Source organism: Lissotriton vulgaris, chromosome 2_2 (assembly GCF_964263255.1).
Source record: "Lissotriton vulgaris chromosome 2_2, aLisVul1.2, whole genome shotgun sequence".
Lineage (NCBI taxonomy): Eukaryota > Metazoa > Chordata > Amphibia > Caudata > Salamandridae > Lissotriton > Lissotriton vulgaris.
Window position 1 is genome coordinate 13,477,952 of NC_141688.1, and position 21,744 is coordinate 13,499,695.

The 21,744-nt window shown below is 42.1% G+C and overlaps 1 protein-coding gene across 1 annotated transcript in view; it reads left to right on the forward strand.

Moving 5' to 3' along the window:
• The window catches only part of LOC147728938 (dual oxidase maturation factor 1-like), a 432,696-nt gene that overhangs the window by 401,847 nt on the left and 9,105 nt on the right, over window positions 1-21,744 (forward strand). Inside the window, exon 6 of the mRNA XM_086959179.1 lies at window positions 20,779-20,993. Coding sequence (XP_086815305.1) covers window positions 20,779-20,993 — 215 coding nt within the window. The remainder of the gene's footprint in view (window positions 1-20,778; window positions 20,994-21,744) is intronic.

Consider the following 21,744-nt stretch of genomic DNA (forward strand, 5'->3'; position numbering starts at 1 on the left):
CAGTAGTAGGCCGCTCATATGACACAGCTCAAACACTCTCCTCAGAATCAGAATCCTCAGAGGGTGGAGGTTCACATATGCCACGCCGGTAAGTATTCCAGCCTCCCCAGACCTTCTTCGACTTTCTCGGGCAACCCCGTTGTACATATACTGATTTTTCCGCGACCATCGCCAGGTCTTTGCACCATTGAGTGAGAGTGGGGTTGACCCTAGACCCCCAGCGCTGTGCAATGTTCCGTTTAGCTACTGTCGTACCCAGTGTCACCCAGTCCTGGGCAATTCTGTTTAAGTCTGTTGGTTCCCATATATTTAGAAGGCAGCACCTCGGGTTTGGTAATATAGTAATTTAAGTGACTTGAGCGAGCGTCCTCATCACTGCCATCCAGTATCTCACAATGCCAGGACAACTCCTACTCCTAATTTGGTATTTTCTGTCTATTACATCCTTATTAAAGGTCCCTCACAACCTAACATAATTGAGAACAAATCCTATTAAAATGTATTTCCTTCTTGTCCTAAGATAAGCCTTTGGTAAAAGATTAGAAAGTTGAGCAATCCTCGAGAATATAAAGACCTTTACTTAAACAACCTGGTCAGTTGAACACAGGTTAACATCATTAAAGAAAAAATGACGGAGCTGATTTAGAATTGGCAAGCAGTGTACTACGTCGTAAACACGTACCCTTTTTGCTGAACTGACAGTCGGGTACACCATCAGTATTCTTTCAACAGCAGCCTGGTTGGCTCTGTCGACAGATTACTTTCTCCAATGGACCGGCAGAGTAGGAGCTCACAGAGGCAGGATTTTACACCATCAGTCCTAGTTAGCGTGTAACAGCTTTCTCTTTGCTGTCCATTACAGCCAAGAAAATCATGGCAGTAAGGGACAGGAGATGTTGGGGCCTTTAGTTTCTTATTTCAAAAACAAACCCTCTCTATAGATGGCTATCCGTCATGGTTGATGGTTCCATGCTTCAACATTTTTCATAGATTGACAGGAACATCTGTTTCAAAGTACTGTTCCTGTCAATGTCCAGAGTTGTCTGCACAACTGGTGGTCTACTCAAGATTTGGTGAACAGGATATCCATCAGAGCGATGGAGTAAAGTAGTACATTGGCTAGATGGACCTTATTCTGTCTGCTAAACACTAAACCAGCCCCAAAGCTTTGAAGAGTACCAGAAATGTTGAGGTCTCAGTGATGAACATATATATTTATATCTTGATAGCAATAGTAAACAAGGCCATCGTCTAGTCATGTCCATTGATCAGTTGGACATTGTCCCTACTGGGGCAATGTTTCCTTGTTGTATGTATTTGAATTTAAAAATGTTGGTGAATAATGAATGTATGATTAAGATATCATGACAGTTCTTCAATAATATCAGCAGGTTCTGTTAAGCATGTTTCTATATTTTAATGGGTTGCATGCCACAGTGCTCCTGCCTTATGTTCCCATTTTCCCTTCTTTGGCCCCAGTTATGAATTTGCTGGATTTAATTTTCCATATGGTGTATTTGTTAATCTTGTTTCATTTGATTCTAAGTGGGTCCTGCATGCAGAGAAATCAGATGCAAACAAAGTGATAGGTAAAATTGCACTCAAATCATTTGCATGCATACAAATTAACCAGTAAAAGGCAATAATGAGTGGTAATGATGTTCACCATAAGCACCAAAGTTCTCCTTCTGCTCTGAGCAGGTGCAAGTCATTTCCAAAGAGGAAAAATCAAGTACAATGTATAATTTGGCTTGTTTTTTTCTAACCAAATCAAAACTGCACAAGCAAATCTAGTAGCAACTACATAAAGGTGCCTCTAATAAGCCATGGGCTTTGTGAAAACAACAAGCACCCATAGCCACATTTGCACCTTTATCCTGACCATGAAGAGAGTGTGTATATTATTTGGCCTGTCTAACACAACTCCTCATTTAGCAGGTCTTCATCCAGGGGCAGGAGGAGGATTATGCACACTTCCAAAGAAACAGGTCAATCTAAAGGCATAATGGAGGGCCTACAATATCTCAGACATGTCCAGGCATCCAAAACGTGACTTGAGCCTATGTTTAAAAGACATACATGCTTGACACAGGGTGTATCAACCACCTCCACAGTAACTTGAAATAGCAAAGCACCATAAATGTACAGATTATGTGTGATACTGGTCTTGTGATCACCCACTGTTGCATGCAAATCCCAGCAATGACCCAGAACTCGATGATCATTTGGAACAGCAGGATTAATTACACCATGAAGGCTTACTACCCAAGAAGGACATGGACTATTTGGTAGGTATTTCTGTCTCTCGCTGCCGCCTCCCCTCCATTACTGCAACTGACAGCCCCTAAAAGAACACACAACAGAAAACAAATGCATGTTGCATAACAATAATAGACTTAGTATAACATGGGCCTCTGAAACTACAAAAACAATGCATCATAGTAGTTGTAGTATTATCTCAACACTTACATTAACAGTTCATAAAGCTGCAGAAGAGTAAAGAAAAATGTGGTATAGAGCCTACATTAGGGAATGTGTAATTAAGTGCCCTAACCGTATGCTGCCAACCCTCTGAATAACATAAGCAAGCACACAGCAACACACGAAATACAATAGAGTGTTCATTTAGACTACTGAAGATATGGTTTAGGTGGCTACAACAATCATAAAAGTGCATTGGCCTATGCACCTAAAAAAGATGTGTAATTACACTCTCCTTTACAGCCTGCTGCACAACATCTGTGTAAGGTGACATGTGCCTATGTCCGTGGAAAATAAGGATGAAGGTGAAGACCCAGAAGACAATGAAGAAATTTCAAAACCACATATAGGAATCAGAGACTATCACATGCATGATTGTTTCTCAATCACCAGTATTCATTATTAGCTTTTAATTAAATAGCAGAGTCACAAAATGTCATTGACAAGTGAGTTTCAGCAGTGAACCGCCAAGAAACAAACACCTCATCTCTCTCATCCATCAAATTACCCAACACAACAAACTTAGAATAATACACTACATTATTACTCAATGCCCATTTCACATCAAAATTATTCCCCAGTTTACCCTATTTTCTCGGCCTATGTGTATGACCATTCCGCAATTATTAATATAGCTACTCACTTGGCTCTTACATTTGAACCATCTGATGCACCCTTTCTAGCAGTGTTATTACCATGTAGTGGAAGAATGCACACAACCAAATAAATCCCATTAGCGGAGTCTCCCTCCCAAAAATCAGATTATTATATCTGGTATAAGCAACTCCCAGGCATAGGAACCTAGACTAGTCAACAACAACAAAGAAACTATCACATGTAGTTGGAATTTTCAAATAATAAGTTTCCAGAGCTTTAAAAAGATAGGTTCAGTAAAAGCTGTGGTCACTCGTTCTCATAGTGCACAATTCATCTGTGATGTTAGTTAGAAGTTCATAACACCCCATCAATATGATGTGTTTCAGATACATCCAACATCCCTCAAGTGATAGTTATCTTCAAATATATTGTGCAGTGCCTCATTTGTATCTTCATAGATGGCATGTAATATTTCCTTTGCTGCTGGCAGTGTAAGAATGCACCAATACACAAGAGGAGGGAATTGGAGCGCGTCAAGGTCCAACTTACAAGCTGTCATTAAGACTATGCCAATCAATAGAGTATGCAGCTCCTATCAAGAGATGAGGAAAATGCAACAGAGATAAGGTCAGTGGTGAAATCAGATTGGGGGATCTGATTGCTCAGAGCAATGGCCCGCACACTCGCAAATGGGTGTCATGTTTCATCATAGGGCAGTTCCTGTTTGGGCCAGCACTCAATGCTCAGCGGGCCACTCAAGGGGGCTCTTTGCCAGAAAAAATTTGATTTAGTTGCTGTATGTGAAGTATGAGTAGCAGTACTCTGAGTGTAACTAGGTGTAGATTGGTGTTGTGTGAGTTAAAAGTGACTGAGAGATACCCGGACAAATTTAATACATGGGTCCTCTTTTTATTGTTAAAGGCAATCTTAACAGGAACTAAGTACTCTATTGATTGATATAGTGTAGGAATGTACACCAAACCTGCCAACACACTCTTCTGATAGCTGTGTCGATAGCCATTTCAATATTCTACATATGTTTTGTCAAGATTACTCTTAAGGATGCTAATTTGTCAAAAGCTGATAAAAATGTCTTAGACTAGAGCAACCATGCCCTACCATCTGAAAAATATCTTAGCATAGCACATTTTAGCATGAATAACTATTTAATTTTCCAACACCTAATCATTTAGGCAGCTAGCCAATACAAATCATTGAACCAAATTATAAGAGATGAGTTATTTTATTTCTCGTTCTACCATATTATGTGAATTACTAGGTTCTGTCTCATCTCTTTTGTCAGACTTTCTCTCAAACTACCATTTTAAAAGTTTACTTCTCCTTTTTCATATTTCCTATAGCTCTCTGGGACTAGCATAAATACCAACCCCGATTCACCTTCATGCCTCTGTCAAGCATGTATTTATGGTAATACAGAGACCCAGTCTTCTTATAAATCAGTAAATGTTCATCTCTTTGGCTAGTTCACAGTACCTCTAAACCACAAACTCTTAAGTGTACAGAGCTATAGATGTTGGCTGTAACCTGGAACACGGCTTTAAGATTCCTAAGGAATTAACCCTTTCTTTCGCATGACCAAAGTGTTACAAAGAAAAGATATAATATTGCATTTTCAAATTTTTATTGAAAAGCTCTAATCTTTGCAAATAAAACATGAACTTCGATTGTAAGAAAGATGAGGTACTATATTGTAATAAGAGTTATCAGAATAGTGAAAAATACAAACAATTAAATCATGCTTATTGTTCATTATGTTGCTTAAGTTACTACTATCTATTGCTAGACTCTATGCTAAAAAGAGTACATTGGGAGTAGCCATTTTACCGGCATGTTAGCATGCATGACCTGACCTCATACCTTGGTATTCTATGTCAGGAAGACAGGCTCAGTGCACACACATATATTCCTCTGATACCTCAGAGTGTACAGCTATCTTCGTTCTCAGGATGTAGTTTGGGGACAGCGAGACTGCCTCTTACAGTAGCGTTCCGTAATGACTCTGGCAGAAGTGCACCTCTCACCAACTTCAGCACAGACATATTTAAATAACAAAAAGGCAAATTGATCACACTGTATCAAATGTTCAAGACAGCATTCATTTATACTAAAGAAGAAGCATCACATATATGCGAGCACAGAAAATAAAACAATGTGTTATGTTCTGAAACAGTGCAACTAAATGTGCAGACTACAGGGCAACAAGGTCTATCAGAAAGAAATGTGTGCAAGGGCCATTCTTGCAATAGGAAGACATGTGCAGTCCACCATTAGAAAATGAGGCAAGTAAAAATGAAAACTAAAATAGAAGCTAAATGTAATCCACATAACATTCTTCTGTAAAACTTCAAGTATCTGCTCAAACATTCCTTATATTAATGCTTCTTACATCTCTGTACAAGATTTCTTTTCTTACAACCAAGCTCTGTAGCCATAGTAGAATAGTTTTTTTACCACTTTCTGCTTGCCCATCTTTGTGGCCCAACTCTTGACTTGGGGAAGTGCTGCATACTCTGTGTTTCCTTGCATATGTGCCCTTCATTGCATTGTATTTCATTTACTCATGTATTCATATACACATTCCTCATTTACACACATGAGTTGCATGTAATACTAATTGCTTTCTAGGTTCATAGTGCACTAATTGCTCATATACTATTCATCAATGTGAATGTTGATGTGTGGTAGACTTTAGTAACTGTTCAACAGAATTTGTAGGACGAGTCCTGCATTTTACATCACTAATCATGGGAGGATTGGCCATTTCATAATAACAAGAAGATGTATTTCAATCTTATACAAGGACATCTTAGGGGAACTATGTCTTCAGATTTTCTTGGGAGCTTTTAGCGAGATGCATGCTATGGGCATATTAGCTGAAGGCCACAGGGCCCTATTTGCTGTTGAATCTGCAAAAAGCAACAGAACCTCCCCCACAGCAAAAACATATTCCATAAAAAAAACTGAAGGCATTATCATTAAAACATCAGTAATTGGTTACATAACAGAGCAACCTAGACAAGGGTTCCAAGCAGAGGTCAATGAGGTAAATGACATCTATGGGCCATACGTATCAAAAAGTGAATTGCGATGCCTAAATAGCGATTTTTACCGAATCACTATATGAGAATTGGAAAACTCTAAATATGTAAAAAATCGCAAAAAGATTGCGATTCGGTAAAAATCACAATTGCAAATACAGATTTCTTAAATTTTTATTCCTTAATAGCGGAATCACAATTAAGAAATCACAATTTTGGGAATCTGCTTTTCAGGTGCAGAATGATGACATCACAACCATTAAGTGTGACTACCTATGATGCTTCTGATTGCCTGAGGCTGTGTGTGAGGCTAGGAGCAGGAGCAAACCACTCAGAAGTCCATCTGTAGTGCAAAGACACCATCAAAACCACTATGGATACACAGGAGAAGGCAAAGGAGGCTGTTTTAAGGAAAAAGAAATAACAGTTCAGTGCAAATGAACTTGAGGTCCTCATTGAGGAGATGGTGAGAAGCCACGAACAGCTGTTTGGCAAGAAATCTCTGCAAATCCCAGAATCAGAGAAGCAAAAAATCTGGCTGGACATACAGGCTAAGGTAAATGCCATTGGTGTAACACAGCACTCCATCGAGGACCTACGCAAGCGTTGGTACGACTTGGGCTCAAGGGCAAAAGTTAAGGTTGCTAACAGGCTTGCGGAGGCAAAGAAAACTGGTGGAGGTCCATCTACTGAGCCTGCATCCACACCCTTTGAGGATTTGGTGGAATCCAACCTGCAGCCAGAAAGCATCAGTGGGGTTGCAGAAATTGACAGCTCAGCCACGCCCAACACCAGCATTGTAGGGTGCATGCTAAATCTGCCCTGAACCATTACCTACTAAACACCAGACTCAGGAATGCCTTAAATATCTTCGCCACTACAGTCCCCAATTTTGTGATCACCCAGCTATGCATCATGGGAGATGTAGTCACACACATAACACAGTTAAGCATTGACACACACCAATATAGCTGCAGTTGAGACACAACAGTAAAAAACAAAATGGGTCACAGCAGATAGGTACACCAATTGTATTGAATTACATTTTTGGGCTAACAGAAAGCAGGACACACAATAAGTAGTTCTCTTGTATTCACAGGTGAACCTGCGACACATGGTGGCGACACATAACAAGATGAGGCACCACAGCTACAGGAACATGCAGGGGGAGAGGAGACAGAGCACACAACACAGCCAACACCTGAGCAAAGACAACACCGTTTCACTGTGGCTCCACTCCAGGAGTTGGAGGGAGAATTGGAAGGCATACAGGATGAGCCACATCCTGGGCAAAAAGAGCAGGCACAGAGACAACATGACCAGTCTCCTATGCAATGTAAGGACAGCAGTCTCATGAGACGCAGGCCTAGGACACAAAACACTGCAGACGTAGGAGATGTATCATCTGTGTTTTCTGGGCTGGAGGGCACAATGGTCAAGGTTCAGCGTCTGCAAGCAAAAAGCATGCAGTCAAGGAACAGGCAGCTGGTGTCTGTCAATCACAATCTGACAGACACAAAGGATGGCATCGGGGAGCTAAACCACACTGTTGAAGAGGGCAATCAGGCATGTGAAGACAACATTAAGGAAAGGACTGTAGCCATCAATATATGGCAGTAAATTAAATTAATTCAGGTTTTCAGGTACCCAACATTTTATTTACAAAGTGCAGCCTACTTTCACCTCTGATGCTGTGCTTTTTCACAATCTTTTTTATGGGTTGGGGTACCCAATGCTAAATGATGAACTTATCACCCTAATTTTCACAATCATTAAAAATCTGGTTCTGAAGGGGCACTAAAGAAATATTCCAATATGTTTCTAGTTTGCCAGGCAAGGACTTACACTCTCCAGTGTTACTGAATCTTAGCTTCTCAAGGAATGGTGGCGAGGGTAATTGAATCTTACCCTCTCAAGGAATGGTGGTAAAAAATTGATTTTCCAGCAAATATTTGTAAAATTTGGTGTTATAAAAAATCTGGTGATACAATTTCACAAGAGCTATCATTTATCAAATTTCAATAGCGTTTTCTTCGCTTCATTTTCTTCCATCCTGCACCTTTATAGTACTTGATAGGGTGACGATGGTGAAAAAAGTGGATTATTATTTGAAATTGGTGAAAGCCCAACTCAATTAATGAACACAGTCCCTGTCAGGGTGAACCACAAAAGTTACTAAATAAACCCGTGCTTAACCGTCTGGTAGCTTGGCACAATAGCAAACAGCTCCCATGCTTAGCTTGTAAATGTAGATTCATTTATATAGCGCTGTATCACCAACCGGTTTCTAAGCGCTTGCTTAGGCAACCCGTTCTGGTATTCCCCTGTTAGATAACCCATTACTGGGCATTTCGAAGGTGAAAGCCAGGCATTCCGCTGCGAGGGGCCGACGTGGAGATTAAGCAAGCTATTGCCCAGAGTTGCAGAGTGGGACTCCATGATTGGAATAGGCACCAAGGCAAGAATTGTCAGGTCCGGGGAAATTTGAGCCAAAGACCCGACCTAGGCGGGGAATAGAACCCTGGCCCGGGCCAGACCTCTGCAACAGGGTCTGCCGATCCAACCACTTGAGCCACACTTCTCCACTAAATTACATTTACATTTACATTTACATGCTTAGCTTAGAGACAGAGTATTTATGCGGCACTCAAATAGTAATACAATGCATACAAATATCCCAGACTAAATTAAAACAATGCAGAAACATGTAATAAATAAAATAACACAGAGACTACAATAACCCAATCAGTAGAACCCAAGATATTATTTTTTAACTAAAGTGCAAAGTACCACTTGTGGATATATAGTCCCGTTGGACCAGGTATACTAGGGTAGTTATAACCTACCTTCCTGTATATTTTGTGCTCATTTAGCCTCATTCACACATTTACTACAGCATGCTATTTATACGAACCATATTAAGAACTATGGTCCTGATTACAATGGTGGTGGGACCGCCACCATTAGGCCATCGTTGGTGGTCCCAAAGCCATTCAGACCATTGGATCTGACCGCCGCATTAGGATGCAGCTGGTCGGATCACTGCTGGCGGTGCTCAGACTCCTATTCCTGAATGAATGAAGTTAGCACAAATAATTATATCCAATGCAAATTAAGATAGCATACATTTTCTTTCATGCTGAGTACATTTATTATAATTCAGCTGTTTACATGGGTGGCTATAATTAAAGCAAATTTGCAGCCACTTGATATAATTGATTCATGAATGGCACACAGATTAATACTGTTGAACACACGTTTAGTATATATGTTGCATATAAAGAGATTGGACAAAAAATGATGCTGCTCAAGCGAGAACAGAACTCTTTGCGCTGGATTTTAGAACACAACTTTTTTCAGCAGAATTAACCTGGTCCTTGTATCTCACCTGTGCTCCAATGTGGTCAGCCTGTACTTGGGACTTTCAACCGGTCTTTCATGACCAGATAATAGTGAGTGGCACTTTGTTTTTTCATGCACTATACTAACCTCAAAACTTGAAAATTGTACATCTCCGAATATACTGATTGAATTTTTGTAGTTATGGTCTCAATATAATGTGTTACAATTTACTGTTGTTTTCTAAATTGGTGTGGGATTTTTCTTCTGTTTTTACTTAATTACTGTTTATGTGCTGCATAAATACTTTACACATTTCCTCTAAACTAAAGCTGACTGCTTTTGTGCCAAGCTACCTAAGGGTTAAGCACATGTTATTTAGTGACTTTTGTGGTTCACCCTGACAACGATTGTGGCTGTTGCTTGAGAAGGGCCCACACCCCCCTCAACCAAAAACCCAATTTCTCTCAAATTATAGTTGGTATGTTTATTTAAAGTCCATGGTTTATATGTATTACATTATATCAGTGTCTTGTAATCTAATAGTGTAGTCTAGTATTCTTTTAGTCATCTAATCTTACACCTATTGCCAAACATTTAGACATTTTAAACTTTAAATTTTGAAAGTAGACTTACTTTAAAAAGGGTACTTATGCCATCAGGTATTGTATAACAAGGACGTCCAATTTTAGGAGCTAATTCAGGCTGTAAAACAGCTCAGCAGGGGGAGCACCAAAGGTTCAAAATTCAGCTCAGCCAACTTAAGAAGTACCAACCAGTTAGTGAGTAATAATTCTTATTGCAGATCAACAACAGCCAGTTCAGTTTGTGTGATGCAAAAAATAAATGGCCTACATAATACATAGCAGAACAGAAAAAGTGTTGAGGGTTTACTATGCAGCTCTTTTGCTTCATTTTGTCTCATGCTTTATGTTGAAATATGTTGCTTAAATGCATGTTTCTGACTTCAACATGCACGCTGCACATGCAGCACACAATTCGCCTCTCACTCTTTCTCTCTTCCTGTAGTCTTTTCGCTCTTTCCCTCTTTCTCCCTGTTCCTCCCACATTTCCCTTTCTTCCTTTGATACAAATATTCTGATGTCACCTAGAATCTGAATATTATTTGTGCATTAACGATACCAGTGAGAGGGGCATCACCAGTCAAAATGTTTTCACAAAAAAATTAAGTTAAATAAAAAATTTAAGATTTATAATACAGTTTCCTTGCTTGACTTTTGTCTATTTCGTGGGCAGACAGATTTGTTTTTTTAAAACAGCATTTACCGACTTTTTCACGCTTTTGTCAAAAGGATTACATATTCTTGTGCTAAGAGGTGGAGGGTGCATAGGCCAGGTCCTCCCACTGCACAGCGTTTGCAGCGCTGATGGAAATAAACATTGTCCTCCAGCCTTTTGGTAATTCTTGTTATGTTTGTCATAGTTATTGTAAAACGTTATTGCTCAAGAAGCTGCTGGGGCCTCATTATTCTAAAAGAACAGTGGCTAAAGGCAAACATCTTTTATAGCCTTATAGCTCGCCGTAGCGGGCTATACCGGCTATTAAAGGCCCGCTGAATCGTTAAAGGCCCGAGCCGAAGGTGAGGGACTTTAACGAGACACGGCTATAAGGCTCTTAGAACATTCTGCTACTAGAGGGCAGAATGTTCTAACAAATTAAACAAAGGGTTCTCGAAGCTCGCTTCGAGAAGCCTTTGTAGAACATTGGAATGTTGCTCTGCGGACCTTTACTGGCCCGTAGAAGCAGGGAGCCCTCCATTGTCTGCAATGGAGCTCCCAACATTCCAATGTTCTAATGTGTCTTAAAAATAGCAGATTTACCATAGAACTACCTGGCACTGAAGGAAACTACTTGGTAGGTAGATGTTCTCCTTGTGAAAGGGCAGCATGCCATACCATATAGGTAAGTCAGTCAATAGATGAAGTGTGCTGACACGCTGCCCTTTGATACTTACTGGAGTGGGTGAAAGAAAAAGGTGAATGACGTTAACAGAGACCAATGGTAAAATCAAAAGGTCTTGTCTAACACATACCTAAAAAAGCCAATTGGTCTGGCATTGACTGCCAGCCTCTTGCCTTGAGAAAGAAGGCAAGAACGAAAGAGGCAGCAAAAGAAAATAAATAAAGAAAGAAGGCAAGCACGAAAGGACTGAAGACAGGAAAGAAAGAAACAAATCAAGAAAGAAGGCAAGCAAGAAAGGATTGAGGACAGGAAAAAAAAAGCAAATCTAGAGAAGGCAAGCAAGAAAGGATTGAAAAAAGCAAGAAGGAAAGAAAGAAAGGAAGAAAAAAAGAAAGAAAGAAAGAAGATAAGAAAGGAGACCTGAAAGAAAGAGAACAGTAGAAAGAAGGAAGAAGTGAGGAGCGACCAAACTCCACCACCTTCCTGGACAAACTCGACAACCTCGGACTGAAACAACTCGTCAGGACACCTGCCCACAAGGCAGGACACACCTTACCCCATCTTTGCAGGACGTAACAACATAGACTACAGAAACACCACGCAACCCCCCTGGACGGACCACTACTGCGTACACTTCCACATTAACAAACCCACTGCCCCCAGACCTGCACCTCGCCCTCCGCGAAGGAACTTCAGCAAGGTCACCAAGGAGCACCTCCACTCCACCCTCAACTGCGATGCTGCCCCACCTCGACTGAAGCTAACTCAGCAGCCAAAGAACTTTACAGATGGATCACCAACTGCGCAGGCCAGCTCGCCCCCTCCGCATCCTCGACAGACAGTGCTCAGGAACGCCACCTGGTTCACTGAAGACCTCCAAGAATCCAGACGCACCTGCAGACATCTCAAGAAGATCTGGAGAAACTGCAAAACTTCGGACGACCGCACCATTCACAAGAACGCCATGCCAGTATACCACTAACTCATCAAATCCACCAAAAGGACCTTCATCCAAAACAAAATCCACACCAACGCCAGCAACTCCAAATAACACTTCAGCATCATTCAGGAACTCAAAGGGGCCAAAGTTACCAAGAAGATTGTCAACGCTCAACTAACGAAATTCATCGAGGAGAGCTCCATCCTCGACCCCCCCTAATCCGGATTCCGCAGCAACCACAGTTCTGAGACCGCCCTACTCGCCGCTACAGACGACATCCGCACCCTTCTCGACCAAGGCCACACCGCATCCCTGATCCTACTCGACCTATCTGCAGCCTTCAACACTGTCTCCCACCGCACTCTCACCGCCAGAGTCCAGGGCACTATCATTCAGGGAAACGCCCTCGACTTGATCCGCTCCTTCATCACCAGCAGAACCCAAAGAGACACACTTCACCCCTTCCTCTCCAAACCCACTGAGATCAACTGCGGAGTATCCCAAGGATCGTTGCTCAGCCAACGCTCTTCAACATCTACATGACCTCTCTCGCCGCCATCGTCAGACAGCATGGACTAAGCATAGTATCCTACGCCGATGACACCCACCTCATCCTCTCACTCACTAAGGACCCCCTCACCACCAGACTCAGCTTCCAGGAAACAATGAAGGACGTCACATCCTGGATGAGTATCAGCTGCCTGATGCTTTACTTCGGAGAAGACAGAAGTCTTCGTCCTCAGACCCTCCCCCTCTGCAGAGGACAACACCTGGTGGCCCACCGCCCTCGGCAGCCCCTGACTCCCACAGACCACACCCAGAACCTCGGCATCATTCTAGACCCGTTCCTTACCATGACCCGACAGATCAACCTCATCACCTCCACCTGCTTCAACACCCTCCGCCCCCACAGACCAGACCTAACAAGGGGCGTTTCAGTAAGTGATAAGATCAGCTAAAAAGTGGCACAGCATGAAACGTTATTAACAATTGACATTGTGACTGAAGCTCACACTTTTCTTTTGTTTTGTGAAGGTAAATGACTGAGGCAGACTAATCTGGATTACTTACTGTTTGTTTTTTTGCAGTGTTCTGTTCCGCTCTGGTGGTGATTGAGCGTATGTCTCTCAGACTTCCTCATTTGTCACACCCATAAACACTGTGGCTCTTAAAACAGCAACTCGAGCTTGGCGGTCATTACACACAACTTGCAAACACTAACCATATTGAATCAAGGTAAAGACAACACTCCTTCAACCACACACCTGTGTGCTGTGGCTTGCTACACACGGGCAAACATTTAAGACCCAATATAGGGGCAGTAAGCACCATACAAATACTATAATACAATACATCACCCCACTTATCTTTTTTGGTTCTGCTACCTACCAACAGCGACCTGAACCTTTATAAAGCAGCAAAGTTATGCCATATGCAATGGGAGCAGGACAGCTGCCTGCAATCTTCCAACAGCTTAAGGGAAAAGAAAAATATATGTTTCTATGGTTCCCCACTGCAGTGGCTCTGCTTTGTGCATGTCGTTGTGGCAGTCCCATGGCCCACCTTGCAAACCAACTGGCTGGTGTGCAGTGACATTCACTGGCTGGCGGAGGCATGTGCTGCTGTGACATGCTACACTGAAGAGCTCACATCTGTGTAATATTTATTACATGGCTGTCTGCTGGCAGGTAACAAGTTCTCAGTTTGTCGTTTAAGTGACTGTCTATAAAGTAGCTCAGTTGCAGTAGCAGATTCCACAGCACTATGCATGGGTGGGATTGACAGCAGTTTTCATGATTTCTGAATAACTTCTCTCACAAATCATGTATCAGGCTCTTTATTGAGTTCACGCCCATTGAGAATTAGGAATTCCTAATAAGTGTAGGCTGCCTTTAATCACCCGCTCAAATTAATTACTGAGCTAGGGCTGTGCAGCACTATTGAGGAGCTTGCATACTTGGAAAAATGGGGGTTCCCCTGAGAGGCTGCTTTCCTGATCGACAGGTGGCAATTGTAGATGGCACAGTAACTTCTGCGCTTCATACTTGGGAAAGGGATATGCGTCCTAGATTGGATCATGAACTTGCAGTCGATGCTGAGGAGATCGTACCTGAGCCTTACAATAGCAAAAGTGCTTCAGGAGGTCCAGCTTCTATCAAGAAGTGGAACAGCAGATGTGTGTCTGCCTGGGGTTTCTTGTGCCTCAGACCCTTTTTGGGAATGCAAAGGATTGTCATGTCTGATTTTTCTCACATTCTGTCTCAGTGTTATTCCCTGGATCGATTTAGCTGTGTGTTACCTTAGTGTTATGACATTTATTCCTTGATGCTAGCATGTAATTATCCTTGGCTATTAATATTTGTGTGGCCATCAATGCTGCAGACAAACAATCTTATGCCGCATGCTATTTTTCCTTCTGGATTGCGACACATGAAGATTACATCTTGAAGCCCATTCCCAGAAACCTCCTGATGCTACATGAAGGAATGTAGAATGGATATGACTGTACTGACCTACTTGTTCTATTGGACCCTTCTTTTGATGTCTGAATGCAGCTGCTACTTCTTGAGGCTGTAACGTTGGGCTGATGACACATCTGAATGAGGCAGTAGAAATTGGGTAATGCCAGATAGTCCCTCATGTGTTGCCTTCAGTTCCTAGCTCCCAAGTTGTTCCTTCCTCAGGTTTATGACTTGCTAAAGTGAAAGATAAGAAGCTTTTCCAATCATTTTGGGGACAGTCCGCTAGATCCCACTGTTTCTTATCCCATAGTCTGCAGTATCGGCTGCTTCTTCAGTAACACGTCAAATGAGCTGTGGGGTTTCGCCTTATTGACTTACAGCCATCTCTGTTTCGTAACCTCCTCAATGGCCTGACTATGTCAAGTCCTCTCCAGGCCCCGTGAGGGATGGGGGTGGGAGGCTTAACGCCAGATGCTCCTGTTTCCATAGCAGGATTAAACTTACATCGGGGACCAATGGGGTCCTGGCCCTGCTGGCTTTTGCTTCTTTCTCAGAAGATTTTGGGGGTGATTTACTAAGATTTTGCGCCATGTTTGCATCACAAAAGTGACACAAATTGGCGTAAAATATTTTTTTACCAAATTTACTTTTTAGCACTAACCTTGTTAAGTGCTGGAAATAACAGAAAAGTAATTCACATTACTTTGCGCCATGGGGGCCTACCAATGTTTCTCACGCTAAACACCATTTACTAAATGAAGTAGATTAGGTATAGCGTGGGAAATCTGCGTCCTTTTGAAGTAGGCGCAAGGAAGGATACATTCTTTAATTTCTTCTTCCTTTTCTGACTTTGCATGTGTGCTGTATTTTACAACACACATCCAAAGTGGGAAAATGGTTAAAGTGAGACTGTGGATAGTATTTTTGTACTAAAAGGGTTTCTGTACAGTACAAAACCTATGCTAGACTCATGGAGACATCCTTGCACCACGGCGTGAAGGTGTCTCAGTGGCGCACGGCAGCTTATTTTAGCGCAGGCGCTAGTGAGAGGGAAGGAGAGTGCATTAATTTAATAAATAGGACACTCTCTTCCTCCCTCCTTTTCTTGTAGTGCAGCGTAACATTTGCGACTGCTACAGTGCACTACATGAAAAAATAATAAATCTGCGCCATAGTGTTCTGGTCCAAATAGACAGCCAGGTGGCAAAGTCCTATTTCACCCAGCTGGGGTGATGAGGTCCTTTAGCCTGGCAATGGATGAACACTCTCTCCGTGATAGTGGGAGGAGGAAAACTGGGTGTCAAATGTGATGTGCAGCACACATGCAATGTCGGAAAAGGAAGGAGAAATGAAAGCATTTCTCCTTTCTTGCGCCTACTTGAAAAGGGCCCAGTTTTCTCTCGCTTATTTAATAATTGGGTTTAGTGTGAGAAACCTTGGGTGGTGGCACAGGAATGCCCATGCATCACCCTTGATACATCCCCATGGCGCAAAGTAGTGCAAAGCAGCACTACGCACTGCTTCGCATTACTTTTCCTTTATTTCCAGCGCTAAGCAAGTTTAGAGCTGTAAAGGGAATTGGGAAGAACTATTTTTGCACTGATTTGCGTCACTTTTGTGATGCAAACACGGTGCAAAATCTTAGTAAATCTCCCCCTTGGGACTGGTCTCCTTCATGGATTTCCAGCTGTCAGTAAAGGAGAATGTCCTGGCGGAATTTAAGTCAGATTTTTTGGATCATCGATTCCATCAGACTCCTTATCTGTGGTGTGGACGAAGCAAGAAGCATTCGTGGAAGGAGCCACAACTCTCCTAGTATTAAAACCTATGTACATATACAGAACACAGGCAAATATTGTATACTTATTATAGTACTTACCTCATCCAGTGATGTCAGGCTCGCTTGGATTTAAAGGGGATGAACCCGTTCATTTGGTCAGTGACTTTAAAGATGGTATTCTTCCAGACCGTTCTCTCCTCATCAGCAATGAAAATATTCTCTCTTTCTTGGATCTGTAGGACTCTTGCATTCACATTCCTGTGCACCCTTCTTCCTGGTGGCGGACTCTTCCTCAGCTGGGACTTGGCAGATGGTTTAGGGTTTCATGTCAGCGACCATGGATGTGATTCTCTGGCTCCCTTGCACTCCAAGCCCCTGCTGGAGTATGTTGTGGCTCATTAGACCCTTCAATCCTGGACCTTTAAACCTTTATCCTTATGTCTCACAAGCTTAAAGGGGCTCTCTCTTGATGGATGCCATATTCCTATTTCATGTAGGTCTGTTTATAGCTCCACCTGTTCATCTGGGTGTAACAACAGATGGCAGTGTCCAGGGGCGGAAATAGATCCTGGCACATGATGTAGTACAGGCACAGTGATCTCCAAGCGAAGCCAATCATCTCTCATGTTTGAGGAAGTCATCAGCTGTGTTCCTGCAAGTGAAGGAGGCATTTTGAAGCGACTCTTTGTCAGTTTCGCCGGGGCACACACTTTAACACCTTCGATGCTGGTGACGGAACCGTTCCGTCACGCCCCTCGGGTGGGCTGTGCTGGTGACGGAACGGTTCCGTCGTGGCCCGGCCGTCGCGCCTCCGTGGCGGATTTAATTAAACGGGCGGGGCCATGACGGAACCGTTCCGTCACAAGCACAACTCACCCGCGAGCCGTGACGGAGCGGTTCTGTCACCAGCGCGGGTAAGCCGTGCGCACGCCCGCAACCGTTAGCGCTGCGGCGGGATAGCCGCCGCAGCGAAGGAGTTAACAAAGCTTGTTCTCTGAAGGACTACCACCTTTTATAGCTTCTTGATACAGATTTCCCCTGCCTGGATCTGTCAAGCCCTGCTTGGTACGGAATATCAACAATGGCCCCCATGTGCAGGGAGAAAGATCCCTGGACGACGCCACCATTATTTTTTCTTTTTGTTCTTAAGCAACAAACCCTCAACTTTGGTGGAATAAAAAGAAAGATGCTAACATGACATGGTTTACACTTGGCATTAATTTCTGACAAAATTGCTTTCACTATTTCGTCAGAAGCCCCTTTATAAAAACTGACCTGCACATTTGCCTGCATTTAAAAGACTCCCAAAGTATGGTCTGTGCGTTTTCAGAAAAATAGCAAACCTTTGCTTTGGACCGGTTTTGTTCTCCTGTAATAGGACTGTATAACACGCTAAAAACAGCAGACTACTCTTGTCCAAGTGGGGAGTTAAAGTTGCACATCCAGGTGCTACGTTGCCTTACTGACAACCATCGTCCCAGTAATTATGCACTAAATGAAAAACAAACAAACACTCTACATGTAAAAACCACGGCTCAAAAAACATAAGCAGGTATCAATTTTTATATCAACAAAAAACTGTTAAAACGTCTTCATTTGCTTTTTATTATTTCTCTTCTTTTTATCGAATTCTTTGTACACCCTACAAATGCTGAACATTTGTGTTGAACGTGGCATCTGTTTAAGCCCATCCTTCATATGTAGGAATACAGGGGCATATTACCAAGGGCTTTATCTCTGCTTTTTTGGCTTTAAAAGCCAAAGAAGCGGAGATAAAAATATCGCCCTATCAACAACAAAATCGCATGTTGGCACCCTTTTTCACTACGCTTCCCTTTGCATCTCTAATTTCAAATAATCTCTAAAAGGATGCCAAGTGGGCGTTCCAGTGCAAAATAATAGGAGAAATGTTGCTAAGCAACATTTCTCCTATTATCAAGCTTCACGTTAACCCTGTTAGAGACAAAAAAAGCAGCGCTAATCTCGGTTAACGCTGCTTTTTTACGTTTGCTAATTTCCAGATTTAGCCATGTAATCCAATGGGAGGTGGATTACATGGCTACGTCCGCCATGGGCTATCAACAAGGATATCCCAATTCTTGTAATTTTATAGCTGCATTACCAGCGATAACCTCCCAAAATGCCGGTATCGCTGGATTTTTTATCGCCTAGGCGGTTAGCGTTGTTAATAACGCAACAACCAGGCGATATTATCCAGCGATAGTGGGCGTAAAAAAAAATAACGCTAAGCGCCCTTAGAGTTAATTTTCCCCGTTCCTTGTTAATATGCCCGCCAGCTTCTCAGACTTTCATATGTGTCCCTGCTTCTCCTAGTGTCATATCTCCGGCTAAGTCTGCTCCCTGTCTCAGCTCCTCAGCAGTACTCAGCATGTGTCCGGCTCCCTAAATTTATATTTGGTTTTATACTCTTGCTCAGGAGCTGCATGTGTCTCCGTCCCTAGGATTATAGATGGTTTTACCCCACAGAGACCAAACCGCTCCCAGTGTGGTGCTAGCCCAATATTCCAATTAAAGGTTTCACCACTAATGCAGTACTAGTGGTCATAGTCATATTCAGCTTTATTCGGAATCATAACAGATAACCATGAAAGCATTTACATAAAAAAGCCAGCACATATCAGTTTCATTTAATTAAATCTAAGAGAATATATTCATAAAAACCACAAATATCAATTATTTGTGGTCAATTTCCCAATGTGCAAAAACAATTTCATTAAATAGACTATACAATTTCAAAACTAAAATGTACCTCCCTCCCAGAACCTATATATTATGTTCATACTAGTGTCTTACTAAATTAATTAAAGTGCTTTTGGTGTTCTAGTGCAATGTGTTTCCTATAAGTTTTCTGGTTCAGTACTCCCCCACGCCAGTTATTACTGTACCACCTTAAACCTATATTGTCTGCACCGTGTCCTCAAGCAGTATCTAAGTTCATCCTCTTCCTCGCATAAAGAAGGCCCATAAAAAGGATGACATTCTGCAACAAATTTCTAAGGACGGCAGCGATTGAAGATAAAAATATACAGTACTTGTGATACTAATGCAGGTTTTGAGTGTGTGCTCTCTCAATGCTCACCACTGTCACTTTATTATTATTTTTTATTATTTACACATATGCTTAAAACTACTACATGACTTATTTATGGTCAAGAGGCTGCTGGGACTTCACAACTTTTCTATCAAGGAATTATGAAGAACTCAAGGTTAAATTATCTATTCTAAGCCATTAATAAATTGATTGGGAACAACTATTTAGCCCTTTATTATAGTAAAACTGAATTTAATTGTTAGGATCAAAAAATTCAGTTGCTCGGCCACCCACCTCCTTAAACCACTTGTGCCTGGTTGGTAGCCCTATTTCTACTCTGATACTCTAAGGTAAAATCTCTAGGATACCATTGAACTGAACACTGTCCATGGCTGCCGCGATGAACAGTGTGTGTACGAAGTGGAATTTCAAGTGGTGTGCTCCTTAGAAGACTACAGCCAGTCCTAAAAGAGAAAGAGTGAGCAGACATTGCATTAGCTATAATTCTCTTTAGGATATATGATAGAAATGTGTTTTATATGCAGGTTATACAGAGAATACAAAATGCAGACGCTGCACCTTACCTGGAACAACACATCTAAAAGAGCGCATTCTGTCCCTCACTGCATACATCACACAGGCTGCTATAAGAAGACAGATATAGTTTAAATATACAACGCCTCCACAAGCAGAATGCTCACGAGCACGTACATATTGAAGAATTTCTTCAGTTGATAAATACAAAGAGAAAGACTGAGAAAAACAAATAAGGGCGCATTGAATGTCCTATGTACCAAGATACCAGAGATATTATCATGAGTTTCTGCGGTACTCCTAATCCGTTTCCTTGATGCTCAAAGCAAATTTGATGAGTTTCCTGAATCTCCAACATAATGATGAGATGAACTCTTAAAAACATATTATTCCTAATAGTTCTAACTATGCACTGTATGATGACTGGCAGTGCTTGGGTGACTTAAAAAAATCTTTTGTGTATTGTACAAGGTATCATGTCTGTGCAATCAAATTCCTAGCTTCATAGTAAGATCTATCCTATTTGAGCATGTGATATTCTGTCTCTGACTGATTCAGTGCTGGGGGATTATAAATAATTTGCTACAGCTTCAATTTCTGTTTTTTTCAGGGTTGCATTCTCCACCTGGATCATCTCAAATGTCCTCTTCTGCATGCCAAACATTCTTTATGGGGCCTACCTGATTCTGGTAACTGCGTGCTGCATGCTGCTCTCACTGGTGTCCTTCTCTGCAGTGAGAGAGGCTCCGATGTGTACCATTGCATTTGGAACATCAATCCTGAAGACCACCTTCGGAGGCTCCTCCTATCTGACGTTATTAACAGGTATTGGATGCCCACCATTCATTTAATAGATGTGTCTCACTGCAGCCACTCTCTCAAACATTCCTTGCAGCAAAATTTGGAGTTGTTAGGGCCTGCAATTGGTTTGTTGGAACATTCTTGAAAGCTGCACTTTTATGACAAGTTCACTTTTTATTCTCCTACTGACAAGGAAGTCCCACTACACTAAACCCTGAAATTATCTTTGTGGCTGGCATTGACCTTTCAAGGGTCACTGAAGCATGTGAAAGTGGCTATAGGGGAGTTGGGATGGTAACAACCAGTTCTGAGTCACCAGACCCAACACCACCCCAATCATCGTTACTACCATCAAGATCGAACAGTAAATACTGAGTCAGTTAAACCCAGCCTGGATAACCAAACCTACCACCACCACTCATTCATCATGACTACCATCAGGATCGAGCGTTAAATACAAGTCCCAATTTTAAACCAGATGGCTAGTGACATATTAGTGATGTGGAAGGTGGGGATGTGGCCCCAAGTTTGGCAGGATTCGTACTACGGTACTTATACTGGGATAAAGAGAGAGCTGTGAGAGCTTTTTGAACGAAGATAGTACCATTCTCTCGTCATACTGTAAATCAAGCTAATAGTATTGCGCCTTGGAAGTCTCTTGGGAGACTCTGTTCCTGGCGGGGTACTATAAGTCCCATCAACCCCTGCTTCTGGGCCATATGGTAAAGGCAGGAGGAGACAGGTCTCCAACAAGCGCTATAAACTGCCACCTTGA